Raw genomic sequence first — 19,537 nt, forward strand, 5'->3', positions numbered from 1 at the left:
CATGGGATGTATATATTACCCTAAAAATGGAACGGGGCCAAGAATTATTTTCAGGGGTGCAAAATTAAGAAAAAATTTCTAGGATGGGTAAAATTGAAATTTTACTAGTTTTATGATGGGTATATTATAAATATTTTTTACAAGGCCAACTAGCCTCCTGTCTTCACCACTGTCCAAAAAACATTATCTATAGATGGGATGTATTCTCAATTGACAGGCAAACTAATTTGAAAATCTCTTATCATCTAAAAAAATCAGAGAACATGGGTTATATATATTATGTTTCTTGATAAATCTAAAAGTTTTTATCACTCAAATCATGCTATCTTTATTGAATTTGATGCACCCACCATGATGCCTACCCATCCATTAGTCCAATATTCGGAAAATATTTGATTCGGAGTCATCCTTTTCAGTTGATTTAGATTTATCCTAATCCTTACTTGTCTAAAGTTAGAAATTTATATTAATCGAGATTAAATTTTATTTTTTTAATTATTTCAAAGGACAATCCACATGTTCAGGAATGCTGCGGTAAAAACCATTTTTTAAAAATTTTGAAATTTTTTTACTTAAAATGAATTTTTTTTATGTTTTCAGATTATTTTAATGTGTTAATATCAAAATAAATTTTAAAAAATTAAAAAATAATATTTTAATGTATTTATAAGAGAAAAGCACTTTGAACCGTCATCACTACCACAATTCTAAACAGACCCTAATCTTGATCGAATGTATGAAGATAAATAAGTTTTTTTATATAAATAATGATTTCAAGATTTAATCCTCTTTAATTTTTAATTATTTGGAAAGTCTCATAAAAATAACACCCTAATTAACTTGCAAGTAATAATATTTAATTAACACCACATCACTATTTTTCAATGTGATAATGTCATTTTAAAATATGTTTTGTTTGAAAAAACATTATTTTTATATCTTTTCTTGCTAAATACAATTTAAACCACATACATAAATACACAAATGCAAAGAGAAAAATAACTTAATCGTCTTCTATATTCTTTGACTCCTATGTTTTATATATTCGGTATAAGCTTCTTCCTAGGAAATAATGCATTGTACCCTGCCCAACGTACAAGTTTCATTGCTAAGTATAGAGCTGAGCAGGGACTAAATCGTGTTTAACACCTTTTTCTGTCCCTCTTATTTCATTGTTTTTCACTTTTTTATTAATTACACCTTTAAAACTTACACTTTATACCCTGAGTTAAATAAATAAATAAATAAATAACCATCTTTATTACCTAATATATAAAAAACAACAAATCACATTTAACGCCTTTTCTTGTCCCTCTTTATCTCCTCTAAAAATTACAGTCTCTCTTAATGAGGTGTGTGTGTGTAAATTTTAAAAACTAAAAATATTTTAATCTCCTGTTTTTTCCTCCACACTTGGACGTGTAAGAGAATTTTTTTAATTTTTTAATTTTTTTAAAATTATTTTTATATAATAATATCAAAATTAAATTTTAAAAAAATTCACAAGTAGTGACTAGGGACTAAATCGTGTACCCTGGTTTTGTTGCATACGGACCACGTCATCACACGTGATTGGAGTGGACATTACCGCGGGGGGGCTCCGTTTGGACAAAAAAAAAGAAGAAGAGTAATTACGACAAAAAGAGTAATTTACGTTTGGACAAAAAGAGGAGAGGGCAGTGTGTTTCACGTCCTACGTTTGGACAAAAAGAGGAGTGGGCAGTGTATTACACGTCCTGCGCGTAACATTAATTGACTACCCATAAAACAAAAGTTAAATTAGTGAGCGGAAATCACTCTCCATCGACAAATATTTCATGTGAATTATAATAATAGTTTTATTTTTTATTTATTTATAAATAGATAAATATTTTTTAGATAATTTTTACAAGGATATCCAAGTTTTTCTAATTTACAAGTACAAGTAAATAATAATTTTAACCTCATAAAAGATAAAAAAGACACTTTTCATTTGGAGGTATATTAGTATTTTTTACATATGTATTTTGTGTAATTAAAAGGATAATAGGGACGTTTTGCGTTTTAGTATTTTTCACATTGTATTTTTTATTTTTAATCATAAAGTTGTTGGAGCGTGTTCCACACATGCCATTAAAAAGGTGTGTGAGACGCTTTTTGGTGGTCAAATCTGGTCGACCATCGTAACACTGGATGCGTAAATATGCCCTCTTCCACATTAAACGGTGCATGTAGACATATCATGGTTGAATTGCGGCCAGTGATTAACTGTTTGTGTTTTTTTATTTTTATTCTTTCTCCTAACAACTAAAGTACATCATTTTTCTCTTTTTATTTGTTGTTTACTTGGGTTTGACATGAGTTGTCAGACCCAGGCGCGGGTCTGCCACACCCAACTAAACTTAGGTCAAGCATAATTGCTAGACCCAATCACCATGGGTGTGGCATTGTTTGCCAAACCCAAAGCGCCTAGGTCTGGCATGATTGTTATTATTATTATTAGTATTTTTGTTGTTTTTATTATTATTACGTGTAAACGTATAATGGTTGGACTGCAGTCAATGATCGATTATTTGTGTTTTTTTCTTTTTTTATCTCTCCTGACAACTAAAGTGCATCATTGTCCTCTATTTGCTTGTTGTTTGTTTGTGTCTGACATGATTTGCTAGACCCAAGTGCCTTGGGTGTGGCAACCATGTTTGATGTCAGACCCAAGAGCGAGTGTAGCAGACCCAAACACGGGTGTAGCAAACCCAATTAAACTTGGGTAGATATGATTATTAGACCCAAGCACCTTAAGTGTGGTATGGTTTGTCAGATCCATGACGTTTAGGTATGGCATAGTTGTTATTGTTGTTGTTGTTGTTTGTATTATTATTGTTATTGTTATTGTTATTGTTATTGTTATTATTCAAGTAAACTTGGATCAGATATGTTTGTCAAATCCAAGTAACATGGATTTAAAAATTATTTATAAACCAAGTATAAATAATTTATAAACAACAAATCACCACAAAAAATCTAATTTAACATTTTAGATTTAAAAATTTAAATTATATATTCCCATTGAAATGATTCATTTTTTTTATGTTTATGCATTTGTTATTCCTTCAATATAAATTCTATCTTCTCTCTTTTTTAACTATATATTTTTGTTAAAAAAATGTAAAATATTGTTGTCTTTGGTAGAACATGGAACGGGGCCAGGTTGAAGAAAATATAGAAAAAGTCATGACCAGATCAAAAACCCGGTTGCAACCTGTTGACTTTTATTTTTTTGTATTAAAATGACACTGTTTTGAATTTTTTTTAAAATAGAGATTGACCCGGCCAACCTGGTAACCCGATCAAAACCTAGTGACCCGGTCAAAATCTAGAACCCGGGCTTTGGACCGGGCCAGCTACCAGGCCAAATTTAAAAACTATGATTTAAACCAAGTAGGAAAATGGGTACAGAAAGGCACGAATCATCTTCCATATTCTTTAACTCCTATGTTTTATTCATTATAAGCTTCTTCTTAGCATTGCTTCCCAGGAAAGAATGCAATATACTCTGCCCAACGTACAAGTTTTCATTGCCCTGTGGATCACATGAACATATAAAAGCCCTCTCTCTTTTTATTACTTCGATCAGCCCCCCAAACTTCATTCTCATAATTTTGTGAAGAGACATGGGCCAGTCCTTGAAGAAATTAGCTCCTGGTACGGTTCTGGCCTTCTCTCTCGTGTTTTTTTTTTTTTTTTTTTTTGAGATTGCACTTTGCATTTGTCTTGGGAATTTCTAAGAAAATATTATATTATTGTTGCTGATAAACAGATGCAAATGGAAATCATATCATCAAAAGATATCTTTCATGCATTTTTTTTGGAGTTTTTGTGTGGGGTTCTCATGTCTTGGGAGTTGCTCATAAGAACAAATTAATGAACTCCCACAGGGCTATTGTCGAGCTATTTTAAGGCTAGGGCTTTAAATTTTGAAGGTGTAGATGAATTGCTTGGACTGTTGTCAATATTGTCTAAAGATATTGGTGCCAGAGAAAGTAAGAACAAGGCCTTGAAATCTTATAAAGTGACGAGTTTTTTTCTCTTATCAAGAAATCATAGAAACATTTCTTCCTTCCTAAGAAACTTCATACACTTAAAGATTCGATCTTGTTAATAGATTTGTTTTTCTTTTGGAATTGATTCTGAAAATAGATGAAATATTATTCAAATTGAAAAAAATATAGACCTGATTTGGCTATCAGATCAGCCAAGCTGGTATTGCATTTATAAGATTGTCAAGTTTTTTTTTTTTTAATTATTATTATTACACATGAGAGGTTGGGATTTGAAATCTACTCAGATCCCTCAATTTATGAACTTACTCGTTAGACCTGTTACAGCTATTTTTTCCTGCTTAAAATGGCATCGTTGCATTTTTTCTTAATAAAAAATAACAAATTTATTATATTAAATAAAGAATAGATAAATCATTATTTTTCATACCATATATATTACAAGATATCATAACTTTTTTTTTCTGAAAAAAACATGGTTGCCCCATTAATTCATAGACAAAATTTTTTAGCGAAAAGCCTTAAACCAATGAGATAAATATATTTGTTGAAATTTATGCAAATTAAATAATTATGTGAGAAACCAGGCTAACAACGCATTAAAAATGAATGAATGCAGGGAGTGAGGAAAACAAGGAAAGGGAAATAGGCCGCATAATAGAAAGTAAGTATGAAAAATATTTTGGAGAAGAAGCCATCAAGAAAATGCATGCAGCTCATGACCCCCAATCTTCATCACATGAACCATCGAAGGAAGAGATACCCTCTGCTCCATATTTCATTCGAGCAGTATGCGAAATTGTCCAGTACTATATATACACTTGACCTTCTTCTTGCATTACATGTTGATCTCTTGGCTTTATTTTTTGATGTTCTTGAAAAATAATTAATATTCATTAATTAGGAGTAATTGGGATTAACTTAATTACTTCTTGTTGTTGTTCTTTACAGAGAAATTAACATAAGCCTTAAGAGCACGCAACTCCGTCTCCCAGATGCTGAGAATCTCAGGGAAATTTATATAGTAAGCATTATAATTGTCTTCTCCTTTATATTTTTGCTTTTAAGGATCGTTATTAACGTAGATAAAAAAAAATTTAATTCTTCTCATTGTTTATTCTAACATTAAGTTATAAACATTTTATGATTTTTAAAAACTTGAGTTAATTGAGATTTAAAATTATTAATCCCGCCCAGTCTTACCCGGTGGGTTAACTGGGATCAACAAAAAATAGTGTTGTTTCAATATTTTATTTTTAAAAACAGGGAAAACAATGTGGATTTGAAAGGGAGAAAAAAAGTCGGGTTGGTTTTTGAACCGATCAATTGGATCAACAAAGAATAGTGTTGTTTCAATATTTTCTTTTTTAAAACAGGTAAAACAATGTGGATTTGAAAGGAAAAAAAAAAAAGAAGTCGACCCAGGTTTTGAACCGATCAATCAGATCACGGGTTAATCCATCAGGTCAATTGGATTTGAATAAATCAACTCCTACTCTATTTAATTTGAAACCCCATGTAGATCAAATCCTGGATTGGCAAGCTGGATTGAGTTTAATAACAATGGTCCAATCTCTACCAAAAATAGGGTTGACTGAGTACCTCTATGTTATTTTATTTTTCTCATTTATTTTGGTGTCTGAAGTCGTTAAGAGTAGGCAGAAGATGTGTTAAATGTGCAGAGATGTGCTTAGTTATGTTTAATGAAAAACAATATTAGCCATGGATAGACTCAAATAATTAATCGTTATATCGTTCATATGATCAAGATGGCCTATATTATTAACAATAATAAAATTTGAATGCATGCAGAAGCACTCCCTGGACAAAGGAAAACATCTGGAAAAGGATGACTTCCAAAAGATCATCCAAGAAGTAATAATCCATTCAGGGTTTACAGGTTTTGGCTCAAAAGACACATTCCTCTTCATCTTTGGGATTCCTTTGATCACATACTTCATCAAGCAACAAGTAGCCCCTAAATCGATCCCAAATGAAGTCTTCATACCTGGAGTCACCTCTGCCTCCGTTTACCTTCTTGCTAAACTTAACAAAATATGAGTATTCATCATGTGTGTGGTGTTGTTGATCAATTGTCAGTGCCTTTCCAATTCATTTACTCATGAAAATCTGCTCGTTAATTATGACACTTTCAATGCGAGAGAGTTTGATTGGTATGTAAAAAAATGATGTTTTCAAATATTATCGACGAGACGAGATCTCAAGCTGAATGGGTATTCTTTCTTTTCTGACCTTGTCTTGATTTTTAAGACTGGATTTTCACGCTAAAGCTTGCATAGTGCTCAACATGCAAGAGATGGCTACGTTTTCTATATGCAGGAGAAACTGAAACTGATGCTGGACCTTGCCCCTTTCGAGAGCAGATATGGACCAGCTTCTTCTAAACAAACACCTTTTCGGTGGACAATTACATACAAATCTTAAAATCTTTGCTCCATTATGATTCAAAGTTCAGAAAAAGAAGTTGCCATAGGATGACGTTAAACTATACATTGGGAAATGCATAAACATGCCAGCGAAGGCTCAAGGAACAGAATCGTGAGAAGTGATATTGTGAATTTCTTGGGTTACACTGCGGTGGATATGCGACTATCATTCTCTTGGATTAGCATAATAAAAAATAATATAAGTGGAAAGGATAAAAAATTCGTATCCTTTATTAATGCCAACATAAAAAATACAAATATTTTTTTTATTTAATATTAGAAATATATTTTATGTATAATTCGTAATCTCACATATTAAAAAGAAAAAAAATATTTTTTTTTGAAATTTTTTAAATATAGATTAAGTTCTCATAGTTTTAATAATTTAGTTACTAAATCAAAAAATACATGTACAAATAAAAAGACTATTTTTATGATTTGTTTTTAAAATGCTAAAATATACAAATATAATTTATTTTTGAGAGATTTAGCCGAATGCACATAAAATAAAATATATTTGTATTTTTAAATGAATTTTTTTTGGAATTTTTGAAATTTCGGTGAAGAGCGAATATTTTTAACACCCGATTAGTATCTTACAGTATAAATCTACACCCCCAATATTAAATAAAATAATGAAAAAAATATACAAGGGATCCAAAAATAAATTCAAAATGTCTATTTTTTTAAAAAAATTTCTAAGGTTTTATAAAGGTCTTTTTCACTAGATATTAACAATACTCTAAATGGTGTGAGGAAATCACTGTTCTCCCATACACACACAATGTACTGTGGATTACAACAGGAATCCACAGTGCATTCCTCTCTCTTTTTTTTTGCATTTTTTCCCCAAGTTTTCCCTTTCTTTTTTTTTCTTGTTTTTTTTCCAAAATTACTTTTTTTTTCAACTTTCCTATTTTTTTTTTGCATTTATTTTTTTTTCAAAATTATTTTTGTTGATTTTACTTTTTAAATATTGACCTAGTTAAAAATTTCACTTTGTAATTTTTTTCTTTAAAATACTATGGATTGCTGCGGTGTTTTCCCATATAGTTTTTCTATTTTATTTTTTTATTTTTTAAAATTATATTTGTCGATTTTTTTAATATTGAGCTAATTGAAAATTTAGTTTTGTAATTTTTTTCCTTTAAAACATTGTTGATTGTTACATTGTTTCTCCGCATAGTTTTTTTTCATGATTTTCTCCGAAATTATTTTTTTTATTTTATTTTTTAATATTGAGCTGGTTAAAAATTACAGTTATAATATATAAAGAAAGCACTGTAACTTTCCTCGAAAATTACTGTTGATTGCTACAGTGTTTTTTCCCACATGATTTTTTTTCTGTTTTTTTTATGTTTTTCCCTAAAATTATTTTTGTCAATTTTATTTTTTAAATATTAAGCTGGTTAAGAATTGCAATTACAAGTAAATACAAGTTTTTCCTCACAAAACACTATAGATTGATACAGTTTTTCCTTACATGGTTTTTTCCAGTTTCTTTTATGTTTTCTTTTTTTGTAATATTTTTTTCCAAAATTATCTTCGTCGATTTTATTTTTTCTAATATTGAGTTGGTTAGAATTTAACTTTGTAATAAAGCTTAATCATGTGGGGAAAACACTGTAGCTTTCCTCACAAAATATTGTGGATTGCTACAGTGTCTCTCCGCATGGTTTTTTTTTCCTTATAATTTTTTTCAAATTATCTTTGTCAATTTTATTTTTTTAATATTGAGTTGTTTGAGAATTACAATTACAAGTCATTACAAATAAGGCTAAATCATGTGGGGGAAGCACTGTAGCTTTTATCACAAAACACTGTGAATTACTACAATGTTTCCAACATGATTTTTTCCCATTTTTTTGGTGTTTGTTTTGTTATTTTTTTTAAATTGTCTCTGTCGATTTTTTTTTTTAATATTGAGCTGATTAAGAATTTAGTTTTGTAATTTTTTTTCTTTAAAACATTGTGAATTGTTGCAGTGTTTTCTCATATGATTATTTTATGATTTTTTCCAAAATTATCTTTGTCGAATTGTTTTTTGAATATTGAGTTGGTTAAGAATTATAATTACAATAAAGCTAAATCATATGAGGAAAACATTGTATTTTTTCTCACAAAACACTGTGGATTGCTACAATATTTTTTTAAATAGTTTTTTATTTTATTTTATTGGGAAAAATACTATAGTTTCCTCACAAAACATTGTCAATTGCTACAAGGTTTTTCCTCATGGGTTTTTTTTTCCTTCCAAAATTATCTTTGTTGGTTTTTTTTTAATATTAAATTGGTATAGAATTTAACTTTGTAATTTTTTTCATTTTTTATTAATAGAAAAGCTAAATCATGTGGCGAAAGCACTGTATCTTTTCTCACAAAACACTGTAGATTGCTACAAATCATTTTGTTCAGTCTCTAAGTTTTTGATTACCAACACAATTTTTTTTTTCCATCATGAAATATTTACTCCATCATACCTTTAGTTTCTATTACTTATCTAGCACTTGTTCACAATTATAACATTATCAAGTATATTTGTTTTATAAGCCCGCGGCAGCGCGCGGACATTTCATCTCATTATAACTGAAAGGCATAAAAATATATCTGCCTAATATACCCTTACACCTAGTGGCCGGGCCAGCTTAAGGCCCAATAGTCTCTCTGGTTTTTTTTTTTTTGTTGGGATGAGGGCTAGTAGAAGCTTTTTATGCTGTATACAGCAGCACATGAATTGGAAGACGACTCCCTCTACATGAATCTATTAATGGCCAAATTATACACTTCCACGGCCTGTTTGCTTGTTTATTTATCAAACTGTTGCGGAGCCACTAAGAAACTATACTCAATCCTATTCAATCCACAAACCATTTGAATCCAGTTGATCTTGTTTTGTGTTTCTACCAATCAAATACACAAATGATAAAAGATGGAGAGAGAAAGTAATGACATTGAAATCTAGAGTTGGTGGGCAGTGACCATCGTAGCAACATGAAAAAGCAGTTTCAAGTTTACACAATCATGTATCATAAGACTTCAAGTATTTGTTTATTATTGTCTGACAGCTCAAACACAAACCTTATTCATAAACCTTGACATAGTCGATCTCTAAATTTTGATGGCAGCACAGACAAGCAAATCTTAAACTCTGAAAAATCCAAGGCAGCTCACAAACTACCTACAGTATCCAGCTGCGCCTCACCTCACAGGAAGTACGGCAATAAGTAGCATTCTCTTCTGACATACCGCTTTTCCTCTAAATATGCAAAATAGCTAGCATTTCATTCCCCCAGACAGAGGACATTGGGAGAACCCTTCGTTTCCATGCACAGGTTATGGGCCAATTCAATTCATCAGAAAAAGAAACATCAATAGCACACACATCCCATTCCCATCCTCTTAATGATTGCCATTCATAGAGACCTCGAATCTTGGTGCAAGCTGTTTAAGAAACAAGAAACCCACTCAGCTAAGTCACACAGAATGAATGTTCCACACAGCGCAAATTAGTAATCAGCACTCAATTATTTTAAAGGTGTAAAAACAGGTTAAGATGTCAGCAAGATATAAATAGATGATGTCCTATCTTCCTTTGATCGCTAATAGAACAATTTCATAATTTTTTCGAAGGGGGTACATCTGCTTCAATCAGTGGTCGAATCAATCACACACACGAGAGATGGGGAACCGGCCTTCTAGCCCTCGGAGGACACCTAAATCAAATATTAAATTCACCTATTTGTGTTTCAGTAAGGCATCTGATCACATGTGAGGTTTATTAGTCAACCTTCTTTAAACTCTGTGTCTGTTTATGTGCACACTCCATTTACCTCTGTAACTGCAAATTAAAAACGACCTTCACTTCCTCAAATGAGGACATTATATGTGCTGAAGTTAATTCACTAGTCCAGGAAATCATCGAATTCATTTTTCTTCAAAAAAAAATAAAAATGGTTGAGCTCTAAGCATGCTCAAAACAAACCAAACAATAAAATCCAACTGAATGCCTTTCATGTGCCTGTTGCAATGTTGTAGAGGTTATACTAGGCAGATCACTCTCACATTCAAATACATTTCAGCATGGATGTGCATGGAAAAAATGGCAAGCATTTGCATTGGAAGAAATGGTAAATATAGATGCAGAAGAGGCAGAGACAAACCCGTTTAAGAGCAAGCACCAGCAATACTCCAAGACCAACCATTCTCCAATGAAGACTTCAACATTTGCAGCACTGCAGAGATGAAGATTACTTGGTCATGACAAGCAAACAGATAGTTCACCCAAAAAATATTCTTCATAGCCCAATGAAGAAAATGGATCAGCAAGATCTGAGAGTAAAGGTTTGTTGCAATGTATACTTCGCTATATTGTCATCAATCACAAAAATACTATGAACTTACCATCTTCATCCTCTTAATGATCTCTCATACAAAGTAACTATCCACGATACTGCTGCAGCAGGGGAAGAGACTGCTAGCCTATTTTTGCAAGTTGCTGCTGTTGCCACTCCTGGTATAGTTTCAGATGATCAGGAAGCTGGCGGTTCAACCAGCCATTCTGGCTTTCAATTTTCATAGGAAATGTTTGGAGTTGCTTGCCAGGAAATGGAAACATTCTTGTTCCTGTCAGGCCATCATTCGCTTTCATATGATGACAAGATTGTTCAGGGTGATTGATAGAATTGTTAAACACAGTTGCTTTTGCTGATGACGGTGGCTGATATCCATCAAGCCAGCTATAATCATCCATATGCAAATCATAATTCTCCTGACCAATGCCAGATAAGATCTCACATTTGGCCCTAGGAGGAACAGAGCTAAATCCAGGTGGAGGACCAAGGTGATGAACAGGACGGCTTACTGGATTCAATCTTGAACTAGCTGAGAACACTGATGATGCCTTCAAGGACAGACTGTCAAAACCAGAGACAGAAGACATGACTGGCTCAGATTTCAAGTGTACTGCAGTATCAGAAACCTTAGCAGGTAGCAGGTTACCAGCACTAGGGTTCACAAAGTGTGGAAGAGGAAGTGAAACTGCAGAAGGTTGCAAAACTACTTGGTGTTCTTGCAACCCACTCTTCATAACAAGCCCATTCCCTACCAAATTGAAGTTGTTCAGCCCATTGGGAATGGATCCTTCAGATTTGGCAGGCCATTTTGAAGCGGTAGGTTGCAATGCTTGAAAATGCAGGGGGGCAACAGAAGCAGGAGATTTAGGGCCAACTGTGCTTCCATTGAAACCATTTGACAGATAATAAGAATCACAAGAGACAGGAACAGATCCTATACAGCTCTCCATTTTGCCTTGAGAGGCATTACTTGGAACCTCAAAAGTAGACAACTCAAGAGCATTGACATCAAAGTGCCTATCAGCCATCAACGGCTTAAAAATAATCACCTCATCCTCTTCTTCCCCATCCATGTATAATGGAGTCTGTTCCACACTCGATTTCTCCACAGCTGGATATTTTTGCCCCAAAACATTTAAAGAAGACATTTCAAGAGAAGCAGCCACCTCAAAACTATGGGCTGTTTGAGGCACAGCACCAATGGCAAATTTCTTCGACTCTGAGTCAAAATACATGCCTTGCTGCCCAACCCGAACTAAGCCTACAAGAGCTTTTCCAGCATATAGAATCCTCTGAAGACATGCCTTTTTCTCCTTAACACCACCATCACTTGTGACAGATTGCTTCCTTGAAAAATCAAGAATCAATTGTGCTGGAGCAAGAGGCAAAAACCCTCTCAATTCGAAGTCCTCCCACAATGCAAGCCTGTTGGAGGTTTCACTTTCATCATAGCTGCTCATGTTGGAAAAACAAGCATCCTCTCCGTCCACATCAATGGGCATGGTCCCATTTGACAAGAGCTTGTTCAAAAAAGAAATACAATTCTCCCAAAAGAACAATCTAGCAGCAGCTTGATGCTCTTCCACTTCGATGCCAGTAGCAAAATCTGGATGACAGACTAACCACTCCAAAAATACCATCACTCCAGGCAACAGAAAGCTAGCCAAAGGATCATTCAGTTGTGTGCATCTCTTAATAATGAGCCCCATCAAGTCAAAGATGGCAGTAAAAGCATTCTGAAGCAAAACTGAGCGTTGCAAGATGTCAGCATATGACTCAAGCTTAGCTTCCCGATTCACATTATGGATTGTGAATATAAGAATGGATATAAGCCTAACAATCACAAGCCCATTATCCTCAGCACTTGAATCAAAATTGTACTCTTCTTTTGACCCAGATGACAGAAGTTCAAGCAAGTCACTTTTGACCATTGAAAGAACCTCTACAAAAGTTTCCAAACTGGAAAAACAAAAGGCAAAAAGGTCAGATGACCAGGCAAAAAAAAAAAAAAAACACCAATCCTATAATATATCATGGTAATATACCTTGTTCGTGTAAATAGGATGCCATTTAGTCGGACAAATCGAATTTTGAAAGCTTTTAAAGTTTCGGGAATACTGGATGTGTTTTTCTTTAGAGCACTTGCATCTTTTTTATTGTCTTTCAAGGGAGACATTTTGCTACCTTTGCCTCTTCCTCTCCTACCGATTTGCCTTGTTGCATTCTTCGTCAATGAAGCTTTGGCATCCCCACAGAGCTGGGAAAAACTTTGACGATTCTGTCAAGGAAAATGAGGTAATGATTAATGCATGCCTTCTAGATTCTAGAATCATACATTTTCCCGCCCTAGTACTTTTCTTCTCTCTTGTGTTATTACCAAATGTTCCATTTTCAGAAAAAAAATTAAAGGGGACTTACCTAGACAAAAAGGAAATAAGTGAAGACTTCAATTATTTCAGTACCCAGTACATGTATAAGAACATACCTTCTCAAATTCAATAATCAAGTTATCTCTGGCAGTTGAGAAGGGGTTGTCAACGGCTAGACTCCTAAAGTAGCAGTATATTGCTTCAAATTCATCCCCTGAATAAGTAGCTAATATTCCAAGCTGAGATAAACAGAATGCAAGTTAACACAATGTAACAAATTGATAGACACCTAAAAGGCAAGGGTATAGAAGACCACAAATCTTGTGAAATGAGAACCACATCAGGTAATAATGAATTAAAAAAGTAAACCTGATGGTGCGGATTGCCACTTGAAGGCCACAATGAAGATGCTTGCTTATAGTAACTTGACGCGGCTGAAAAATCACTTAGTTTTGAGTCTCCTTCACCATATAAGCCTTTATAACGTGAAAGGTCACCAAGGTAAATCAGACAACGGTGGCAGGAAATCAGGCCTTTCCTCATCATAGTAGCTTTATTTCCTTCCCCAGACATAATATTCTGACTCTCTGAATTATCTGAAAAAGAAACTAGAGGAAGACCACACTTTGCTCTGATTTTCAACATTAAATCATGATAGAATCCAGTTGCTTCAGACAGAAAGGTTTTAAACTGAGAACGAATTTTTGTAATTCGTTCAGGTCTTGCAATCATTGTTCCATTCTGAGATGTAACTGAACCATTTGAAGCAAGAGCAGCTTTGCAATGAGTTCGAAACTCCTCAATACGCCGGTAATGCAACTGCCACAAAGCATATTCTATTTCATGTTGCTCAGAGAAAGCATGATCTTCTAGGATAATTGCCTCATAATTCTCTCGCATCTGTTGCCAAACAGTAAAATCAGATGGAATTCTTGCTTGGGCTGACCTCCGAAGCCTATTCCCCAACTCAACATTCTGCAGTTATATGGCACAAAGGTCAATCACTTATTCTAAGCTCAACCAGACAGACATAGAAGCCTGAACTACTTGTCCTTTTTTTTGTGAGATAACATGCGTGCATACATACAAGAACTTGTAATTCTCTGTAACTTGTACTGTTAGTTGAATTTATGCTCTGCCAACAGTTGTATTTAGTTTCAAAACGTATGATACTCTCACATGCTGTGGGGTTTGAAAGCTACATTTCTTTCAAAGAAATAAATTCATTGCTCTTTTAAGAATTAAGAATTTTAGCTATTCACATAATTTTTATTTTATTTTATGATCAAGAGTAAGAATAAAATTCAATGTGCTGATTTTGGTGAAAAAGAAATGTTTATAAGCAAGTAGCAAGAGAGAGTTGAAAAGATAAAATCATATTCACACAATTCATTACACCTATGTAAATAACATCCTAGTCATTAAAGTATAATGTCTTTTATGTGAACTACCCATTCCACTTATAATATCTTCCTTTCCACCTTAACCTATAGACCTTCATGACTTCTTAATTTCTCTGTTTTGTCTTGCTTGCATCTCTCTCTCTCTTTTTAATGAAAGAGCAAAAGGCGATGTAAATATTTCTAGAACTTGAGTTTGCTATCATTGCAAATCTATTCTACATCCTTTGGAAATTACCTATGTGCACCATTTGTTCCACCAGCCATAACACTCTTCCCAGGTGCTTTAACATTTGTTCCACCAGCCATTACAGTAAAGCATCTCCCTTCCCAGGACTTGGTTTTAATGTATTTAGAACGTTTTCACTTCATGCTTGCCAAATTTCAAATCGATGACATATCTATAACACTCTTAACATTTGATTTCTATTTAACACAAGTACATGAACAAGATCGTCACAGTGTAGATAGAGTAGTTACTCCTATCTAATTGGCTTAAAGCATTATCAAAACTTGAAATCACCCCTGAAACCAAATCAGGATTATTTTGGTTTCTTGTTTTGTATTCTCCTGTTGGCGTAGTCAAGAGGCGGGGACATCACATTTCTCATATATTCAAGATTGACAGAGTATCACACAGAAATACAAAAATATCAGCAAGACAAGTAATTACAACAACATAGTATTACAGCATCCTACACACAAACATCTTACATAATATCAGCAAGAGACTATCACAGTTAAATATCATCAGCCTTCTTTTTTATCAACACATACTATTTCATAAGCCCATACTAACACTTTCCACATAGAGCTACGTAATTTGCAGAAATTATTATCCAATGATTAATCAAACCCAAAACATCATAAGTAGACTTGAGTTCAAAGATAATGTAACACATCAATCAACCTCAATTGTCAACATGGGATATTCAAATAAACAACAACAAACCTTGTCATAAAGACGTTGAACATGGTCCCGCGATGAAAGATCCACTGGATTATCCATCGGAACCGTCATTGTTCATCAAAAAACTTGCCACCAAATTTCCCCTGCAAATCAAACAAGAAACACCATTGACAAGATCATTCCAGTCTATCAAAAATAAACTATAATGCTAAAATCACGACGAAAACACAGATTTAGGGCTTGATTAACAAATTAATAGCGTAATTAATGATTGCGAGAAAGATTCTAGAAAGCGTAAAACTATTAATTACTGATGGAAGAAATTGAAGCAGTTGAAGAAATAAAGAAAGCTAGAGATCGATCAAACCCTAAACTATAATTAGGGTAGGATAAATTTAAAATAAAAAACAAGGAATTAAATTATTTATTCAGGTAAGAATATTTTCATACCGTGTTGCTAGAATTTGATTTGATTTGAATTGAAGATCGAGAACGCGAATTTGAGTGATTCGAAAGCGAGAGAATGCGTGTGGGAGAATTTTTATTTTTTATTTTATTTCTGAGGAGGAAATAAAAATTGGGGCAATCTATTCTTTTAAATATTTTATTTTCAGAGATGGAGTTGGATTTGGATATGGATTTTAGGCTTTTATTGCTGGTGATTTACCACCGCCACAAGTTAAACGGGGAGTATTGATGGAGGGCTTTTCTATCATATAAAGGCCTTTGGGCTTTTATGTTCTAACCAGTGCAGTTAGCTTTCTCTAGTTTAGTTGATTAAACATCAGATTGTTGGTGGACTTGTTTTTTCGTGATTAATTCATAAAGTTTCTTGGATTATTGGGTACAATTTGTATCAATTATTTTTATTAAAACGGTGTTATTTTTTATAATAAATATTTTGGTATTAATCCGATTGGCTTAATTGGGATAAGTCACTTGGATTTTATTCTAATAAATTAATATTTTTTTAATTTAGCTTAAAACATGTCCCAGATTAGGTTATAAATAATAAAACGAAATCTGTGGCCGAGAGTTTAGCAATTATCCTCATAATTGTTTCAAAAAAATCCGCTTTTTAATTTTAGGAGTTTAAATTTGTCTTCTTCTTTTTTTGGCATTTGTCTCTCATATCTTTTGAAATATGTCCATCCGTCCATGACATAGCATTTACTATTTTTAAGATTTTTTATTTAACAAATTAATTTAAATACAATTACTCACTATTCTAATGCTATAAAACTCGACAACTTTCAGTCTTTCACGCTTGTTCTTCTTACCTATAAATTCTAGCTCTATCCCTTGCCCCGTTTATGAGGTATTTTAAGCTTGGACTACAGTATAAAAGAAGTGTGAATTCTAATTTGAACTGGGATTTATTAAAATCTTATTGTTTCGACTGGATTAGTACCAAAAATTTCATTTTAAGTAACAAAATCATATTTTTTGATAAAAAAAAATAATTGATACAAGGCTATAAATTGAATGGGCTTCGAGTCTTTAGACTTTCAGAGCTAACATCCTGATATGTTCTTGATATGTGCAGCCCAGGTATAGGACGGATAGCTCTGGGCCTCTAGCATCCACCAAGTGAACTGGAGCATCATCACCTTACAATCCCAGGCTGTCAAGACTCAAGAGGACGAGGTTATGTGGATGAAAATCATGCGGTGGTGGATGGTGCCGGTGGTGGGGCATGAAAAGGACTTGCGTCTTGTAAGTTTTTGTGACCCAAAATAGCAAAAGGAAACCTCGATTGGGCCCTTTGGGATGGCTGGCTCTTGAGATCTTGTAAAAGTCCATTTTTGAGTGCCACTAGAAACATAATCGTTTCCCTTCGCTCTTTGTTTTATTTTCTTGGGGTCAACGATACTAGAGTTGTGCCTAGAATATTTGGCGGAGACGGGGAGTATCCCTCAGCCTACGCAATTATTTTCTTGAAATCAGTGAGAATTGGACACCTGGCATTTGAAATGATCGATGCATTGTATTCACCCATAAAAGTACCATAAAGCGAGAATGTAGTACCATGTTTATGATTATTATTAGGGTGGAATGATATTAAGGTGTTTTTTATTTTTTAAAATTTATTTTTAATATTATTATGTTATAAATTTTAAAAGTATTAAAAATATAAAATTTTTATAAGTATTTTTGAATTAAAAAATAGATGAGTTCAAAAATATTTAGTTCTCGATCTTGTGAAAATTAATCTATTTCTTTCTTGAAAAAAAAAGGGAGAAAATTACCAAAATTCCATTTTAGAAAGTAAAATAATGGTGAGCTCCATCTAAATTTAAGCTCAATTTTGTTAATTTTGTTAAGGGTGTTTTTAATGTTTCAAGATATTTTTAATGTTTCTTGCCACCTGTAGTCCTCGTCTACTAATCATGCATGACATGATGCTGATTATCATAGATCTAGCTGGAGAGTTGAAATTGTCCTTGGCATGTGGATTAAAATTTAACAAGGGCTCTTGATTGCATATTTGCAATGCAAGGGTTAGGTGATGATGGTAACATAAATAAAAACAGATGCCGAGGGGTGCGTGCTCGTGTAGCGATCCACGTCAGAGAGTGGAAGAATACGACAAAGATGACAAGATACTAGAATCATTGTTTAAAAAAAAAAATGTTTTTCCCTGCCTGTTCAGATTTAAGTTGTAGGTCAAGTTGTAAAAAAAAAAAGATTTTCATAAAAATATCTTCACTTGCTATTTAATAAAATACAAATATTTTAAATTTAAATTTTAATGCCATTTATTTAACCTGAAAACGTTAAATTTGTCAATATAATAATATTAAATTGATACGTTAGCTAATTTAGATATCATTATTATTAAATAAAAAATAATAATACGGGAGAATTAAGTTGGGAATGCTTTTTTTATTATTATTATTTGAAAATATGGTAATGGTTATTTTTAAAATATTTTTTGATTAGAAAAATATTAAAATAATATTATTTTATTTTTAAAAAAATTATTTTTTATATAAGAATATCAAAATAATTTAAAATATTAAAAAATAATTTAAAATAAAAAAATAAAATTTCATTGAAAACAGTGTTTAAAAAAACAAAGCCGCCCTTGTTACTAAAATAATAAAATAAAACAGAAGGCGTGTAAATCCAAAAACAAGCTGACGTGACAAACTGACAAGCTAAAAAAGATTTCCGTATCATTGTCGGTGTTAGTGCGTGCTAGTTTACAGCAGCAGCAGAAGCACTGTCGCCATACGCACCTTGCCACGTGCATTGTATGTTTTAATTTCGATAGTATAACCGAAAATCAAAGATTCGTATGATCCCTCCTCTAGAGTCGAATTTATCAACTACGAATATTTCATAGCTGTAAAACCCAGTATGGGGTTGATAGGGGTGTAAAGATCGGGAGGGTTGCCTCGTTAATTTAAATTAAAAAAATAATCATAACATTATTATTTTAATTCTTTTTTAAAAAAATAACAAGTTAAGGGTTAAATTTTGAATGAATTAGCCTCAAGTTCACTGGGCTAAGCAAATTTTTTTCTATATTTTATTTTTTCATTTAAAGTTCTGGATGAATCTATTAAATTGATTTAGGTTGACAAAAAACCTTTCAACAACCTCTATTCACGTCATAGTTAAACCCTTCAATTGTCACAAAGAAGTCCATAGTTTTTTCATGGAGAAAAAGGCTATTGATTGTTTATTGATATAATAACAGTTATTTTTTAAAATATTTTTATTTGAAAATATATTAATATAATTTTTTAAAAAAATAATTTATTTTTAACATTAACACATCAAAACAATTTTAAAAAGTTAATTTGAAATAAAAAGAAAAATAAATAATTTTTATTTTTTAAAAAACAAAATTAACTTGAAAATCAAACTAAATTATCTTGACAGCACTAAACTTTTTTTCTATTTTTATATAAAAGATACTCTTTTTCCTCCCACCACTTTTTTGCTTGGAAACAAAACAAATGGAGAACGGAAAGATAAAAAAAAAAAAGGAACAGAGAGCAAACTATAAGTAG

The 19,537-nt window shown here is 32.5% G+C and overlaps 2 protein-coding genes across 3 annotated transcripts; one reads left to right on the top strand and one right to left on the bottom strand.

Moving 5' to 3' along the window:
* The first annotated feature begins 3,536 nt into the window (after window positions 1-3,536).
* On the top strand, window positions 3,537-6,268 carry LOC133689172 (uncharacterized). Of its 2 annotated transcripts, XM_062108952.1 has the most exons (5): window positions 3,613-3,681; window positions 3,915-4,019; window positions 4,657-4,843; window positions 4,989-5,061; window positions 5,850-6,268. In XM_062108952.1, exons 1-5 carry the CDS (start codon window positions 3,651-3,653, stop codon window positions 6,096-6,098), a joined length of 645 nt encoding a protein of 214 aa, XP_061964936.1. In that variant the 5' UTR covers window positions 3,613-3,650; the 3' UTR covers window positions 6,099-6,268. The 2 variants fall into 2 exon arrangements, with proteins under 2 accessions (XP_061964937.1, XP_061964936.1); XM_062108953.1 differs by lacking the exon at window positions 3,915-4,019 and having other exon boundaries at window positions 3,537-3,681.
* Window positions 6,269-9,407: 3,139 nt separating this feature from the next.
* LOC133689073 (nonsense-mediated mRNA decay factor SMG7-like) lies at window positions 9,408-16,140 on the bottom strand. Its single transcript, XM_062108793.1, has 8 exons — window positions 15,966-16,140; window positions 15,558-15,658; window positions 13,575-14,180; window positions 13,322-13,444; window positions 12,882-13,114; window positions 10,886-12,795; window positions 10,645-10,716; window positions 9,408-9,925 (listed from the first exon to the last, which is right to left on the bottom strand). The coding sequence occupies exons 2-6, from the start codon at window positions 15,624-15,626 to the stop codon at window positions 10,959-10,961; spliced, it is 2,868 nt and encodes a 955-aa protein (XP_061964777.1). The 5' UTR covers window positions 15,627-15,658; window positions 15,966-16,140; the 3' UTR covers window positions 9,408-9,925; window positions 10,645-10,716; window positions 10,886-10,958.
* Between the last annotated feature and the right edge of the window lie 3,397 nt (window positions 16,141-19,537).

This window comes from Populus nigra, chromosome 3 (genome assembly GCF_951802175.1).
Source record: "Populus nigra chromosome 3, ddPopNigr1.1, whole genome shotgun sequence".
In the NCBI taxonomy this organism is placed as follows: Eukaryota; Viridiplantae; Streptophyta; class Magnoliopsida; order Malpighiales; family Salicaceae; genus Populus; species Populus nigra.

Bases quoted from the DNA above. Each gene is read 5' to 3' on its own strand.
- LOC133689172 (XM_062108952.1), top strand. From the start codon at position 3,651: ATGGGCCAGTCCTTGAAGAAATTAGCTCCTG. The intron at 3,682-3,914 runs GTACGGTTCTGG...GAACTCCCACAG, and splicing joins CTTGAAGAAATTAGCTCCTG to GGCTATTGTCGAGCTATTTT. The intron at 4,020-4,656 runs GTAAGAACAAGG...GAATGAATGCAG, and splicing joins AGATATTGGTGCCAGAGAAA to GGAGTGAGGAAAACAAGGAA.
- LOC133689073 (XM_062108793.1), bottom strand. From the start codon at position 15,626: ATGACGGTTCCGATGGATAATCCAGTGGATCTTTCATCGCGGGACCAT. The intron at 14,181-15,557 runs GTTTGTTGTTGT...ATATAACTGCAG, and splicing joins TTCAACGTCTTTATGACAAG to AATGTTGAGTTGGGGAATAG. The intron at 13,115-13,321 runs GTATGTTCTTAT...TTTCCTTGACAG, and splicing joins TGATTATTGAATTTGAGAAG to AATCGTCAAAGTTTTTCCCA.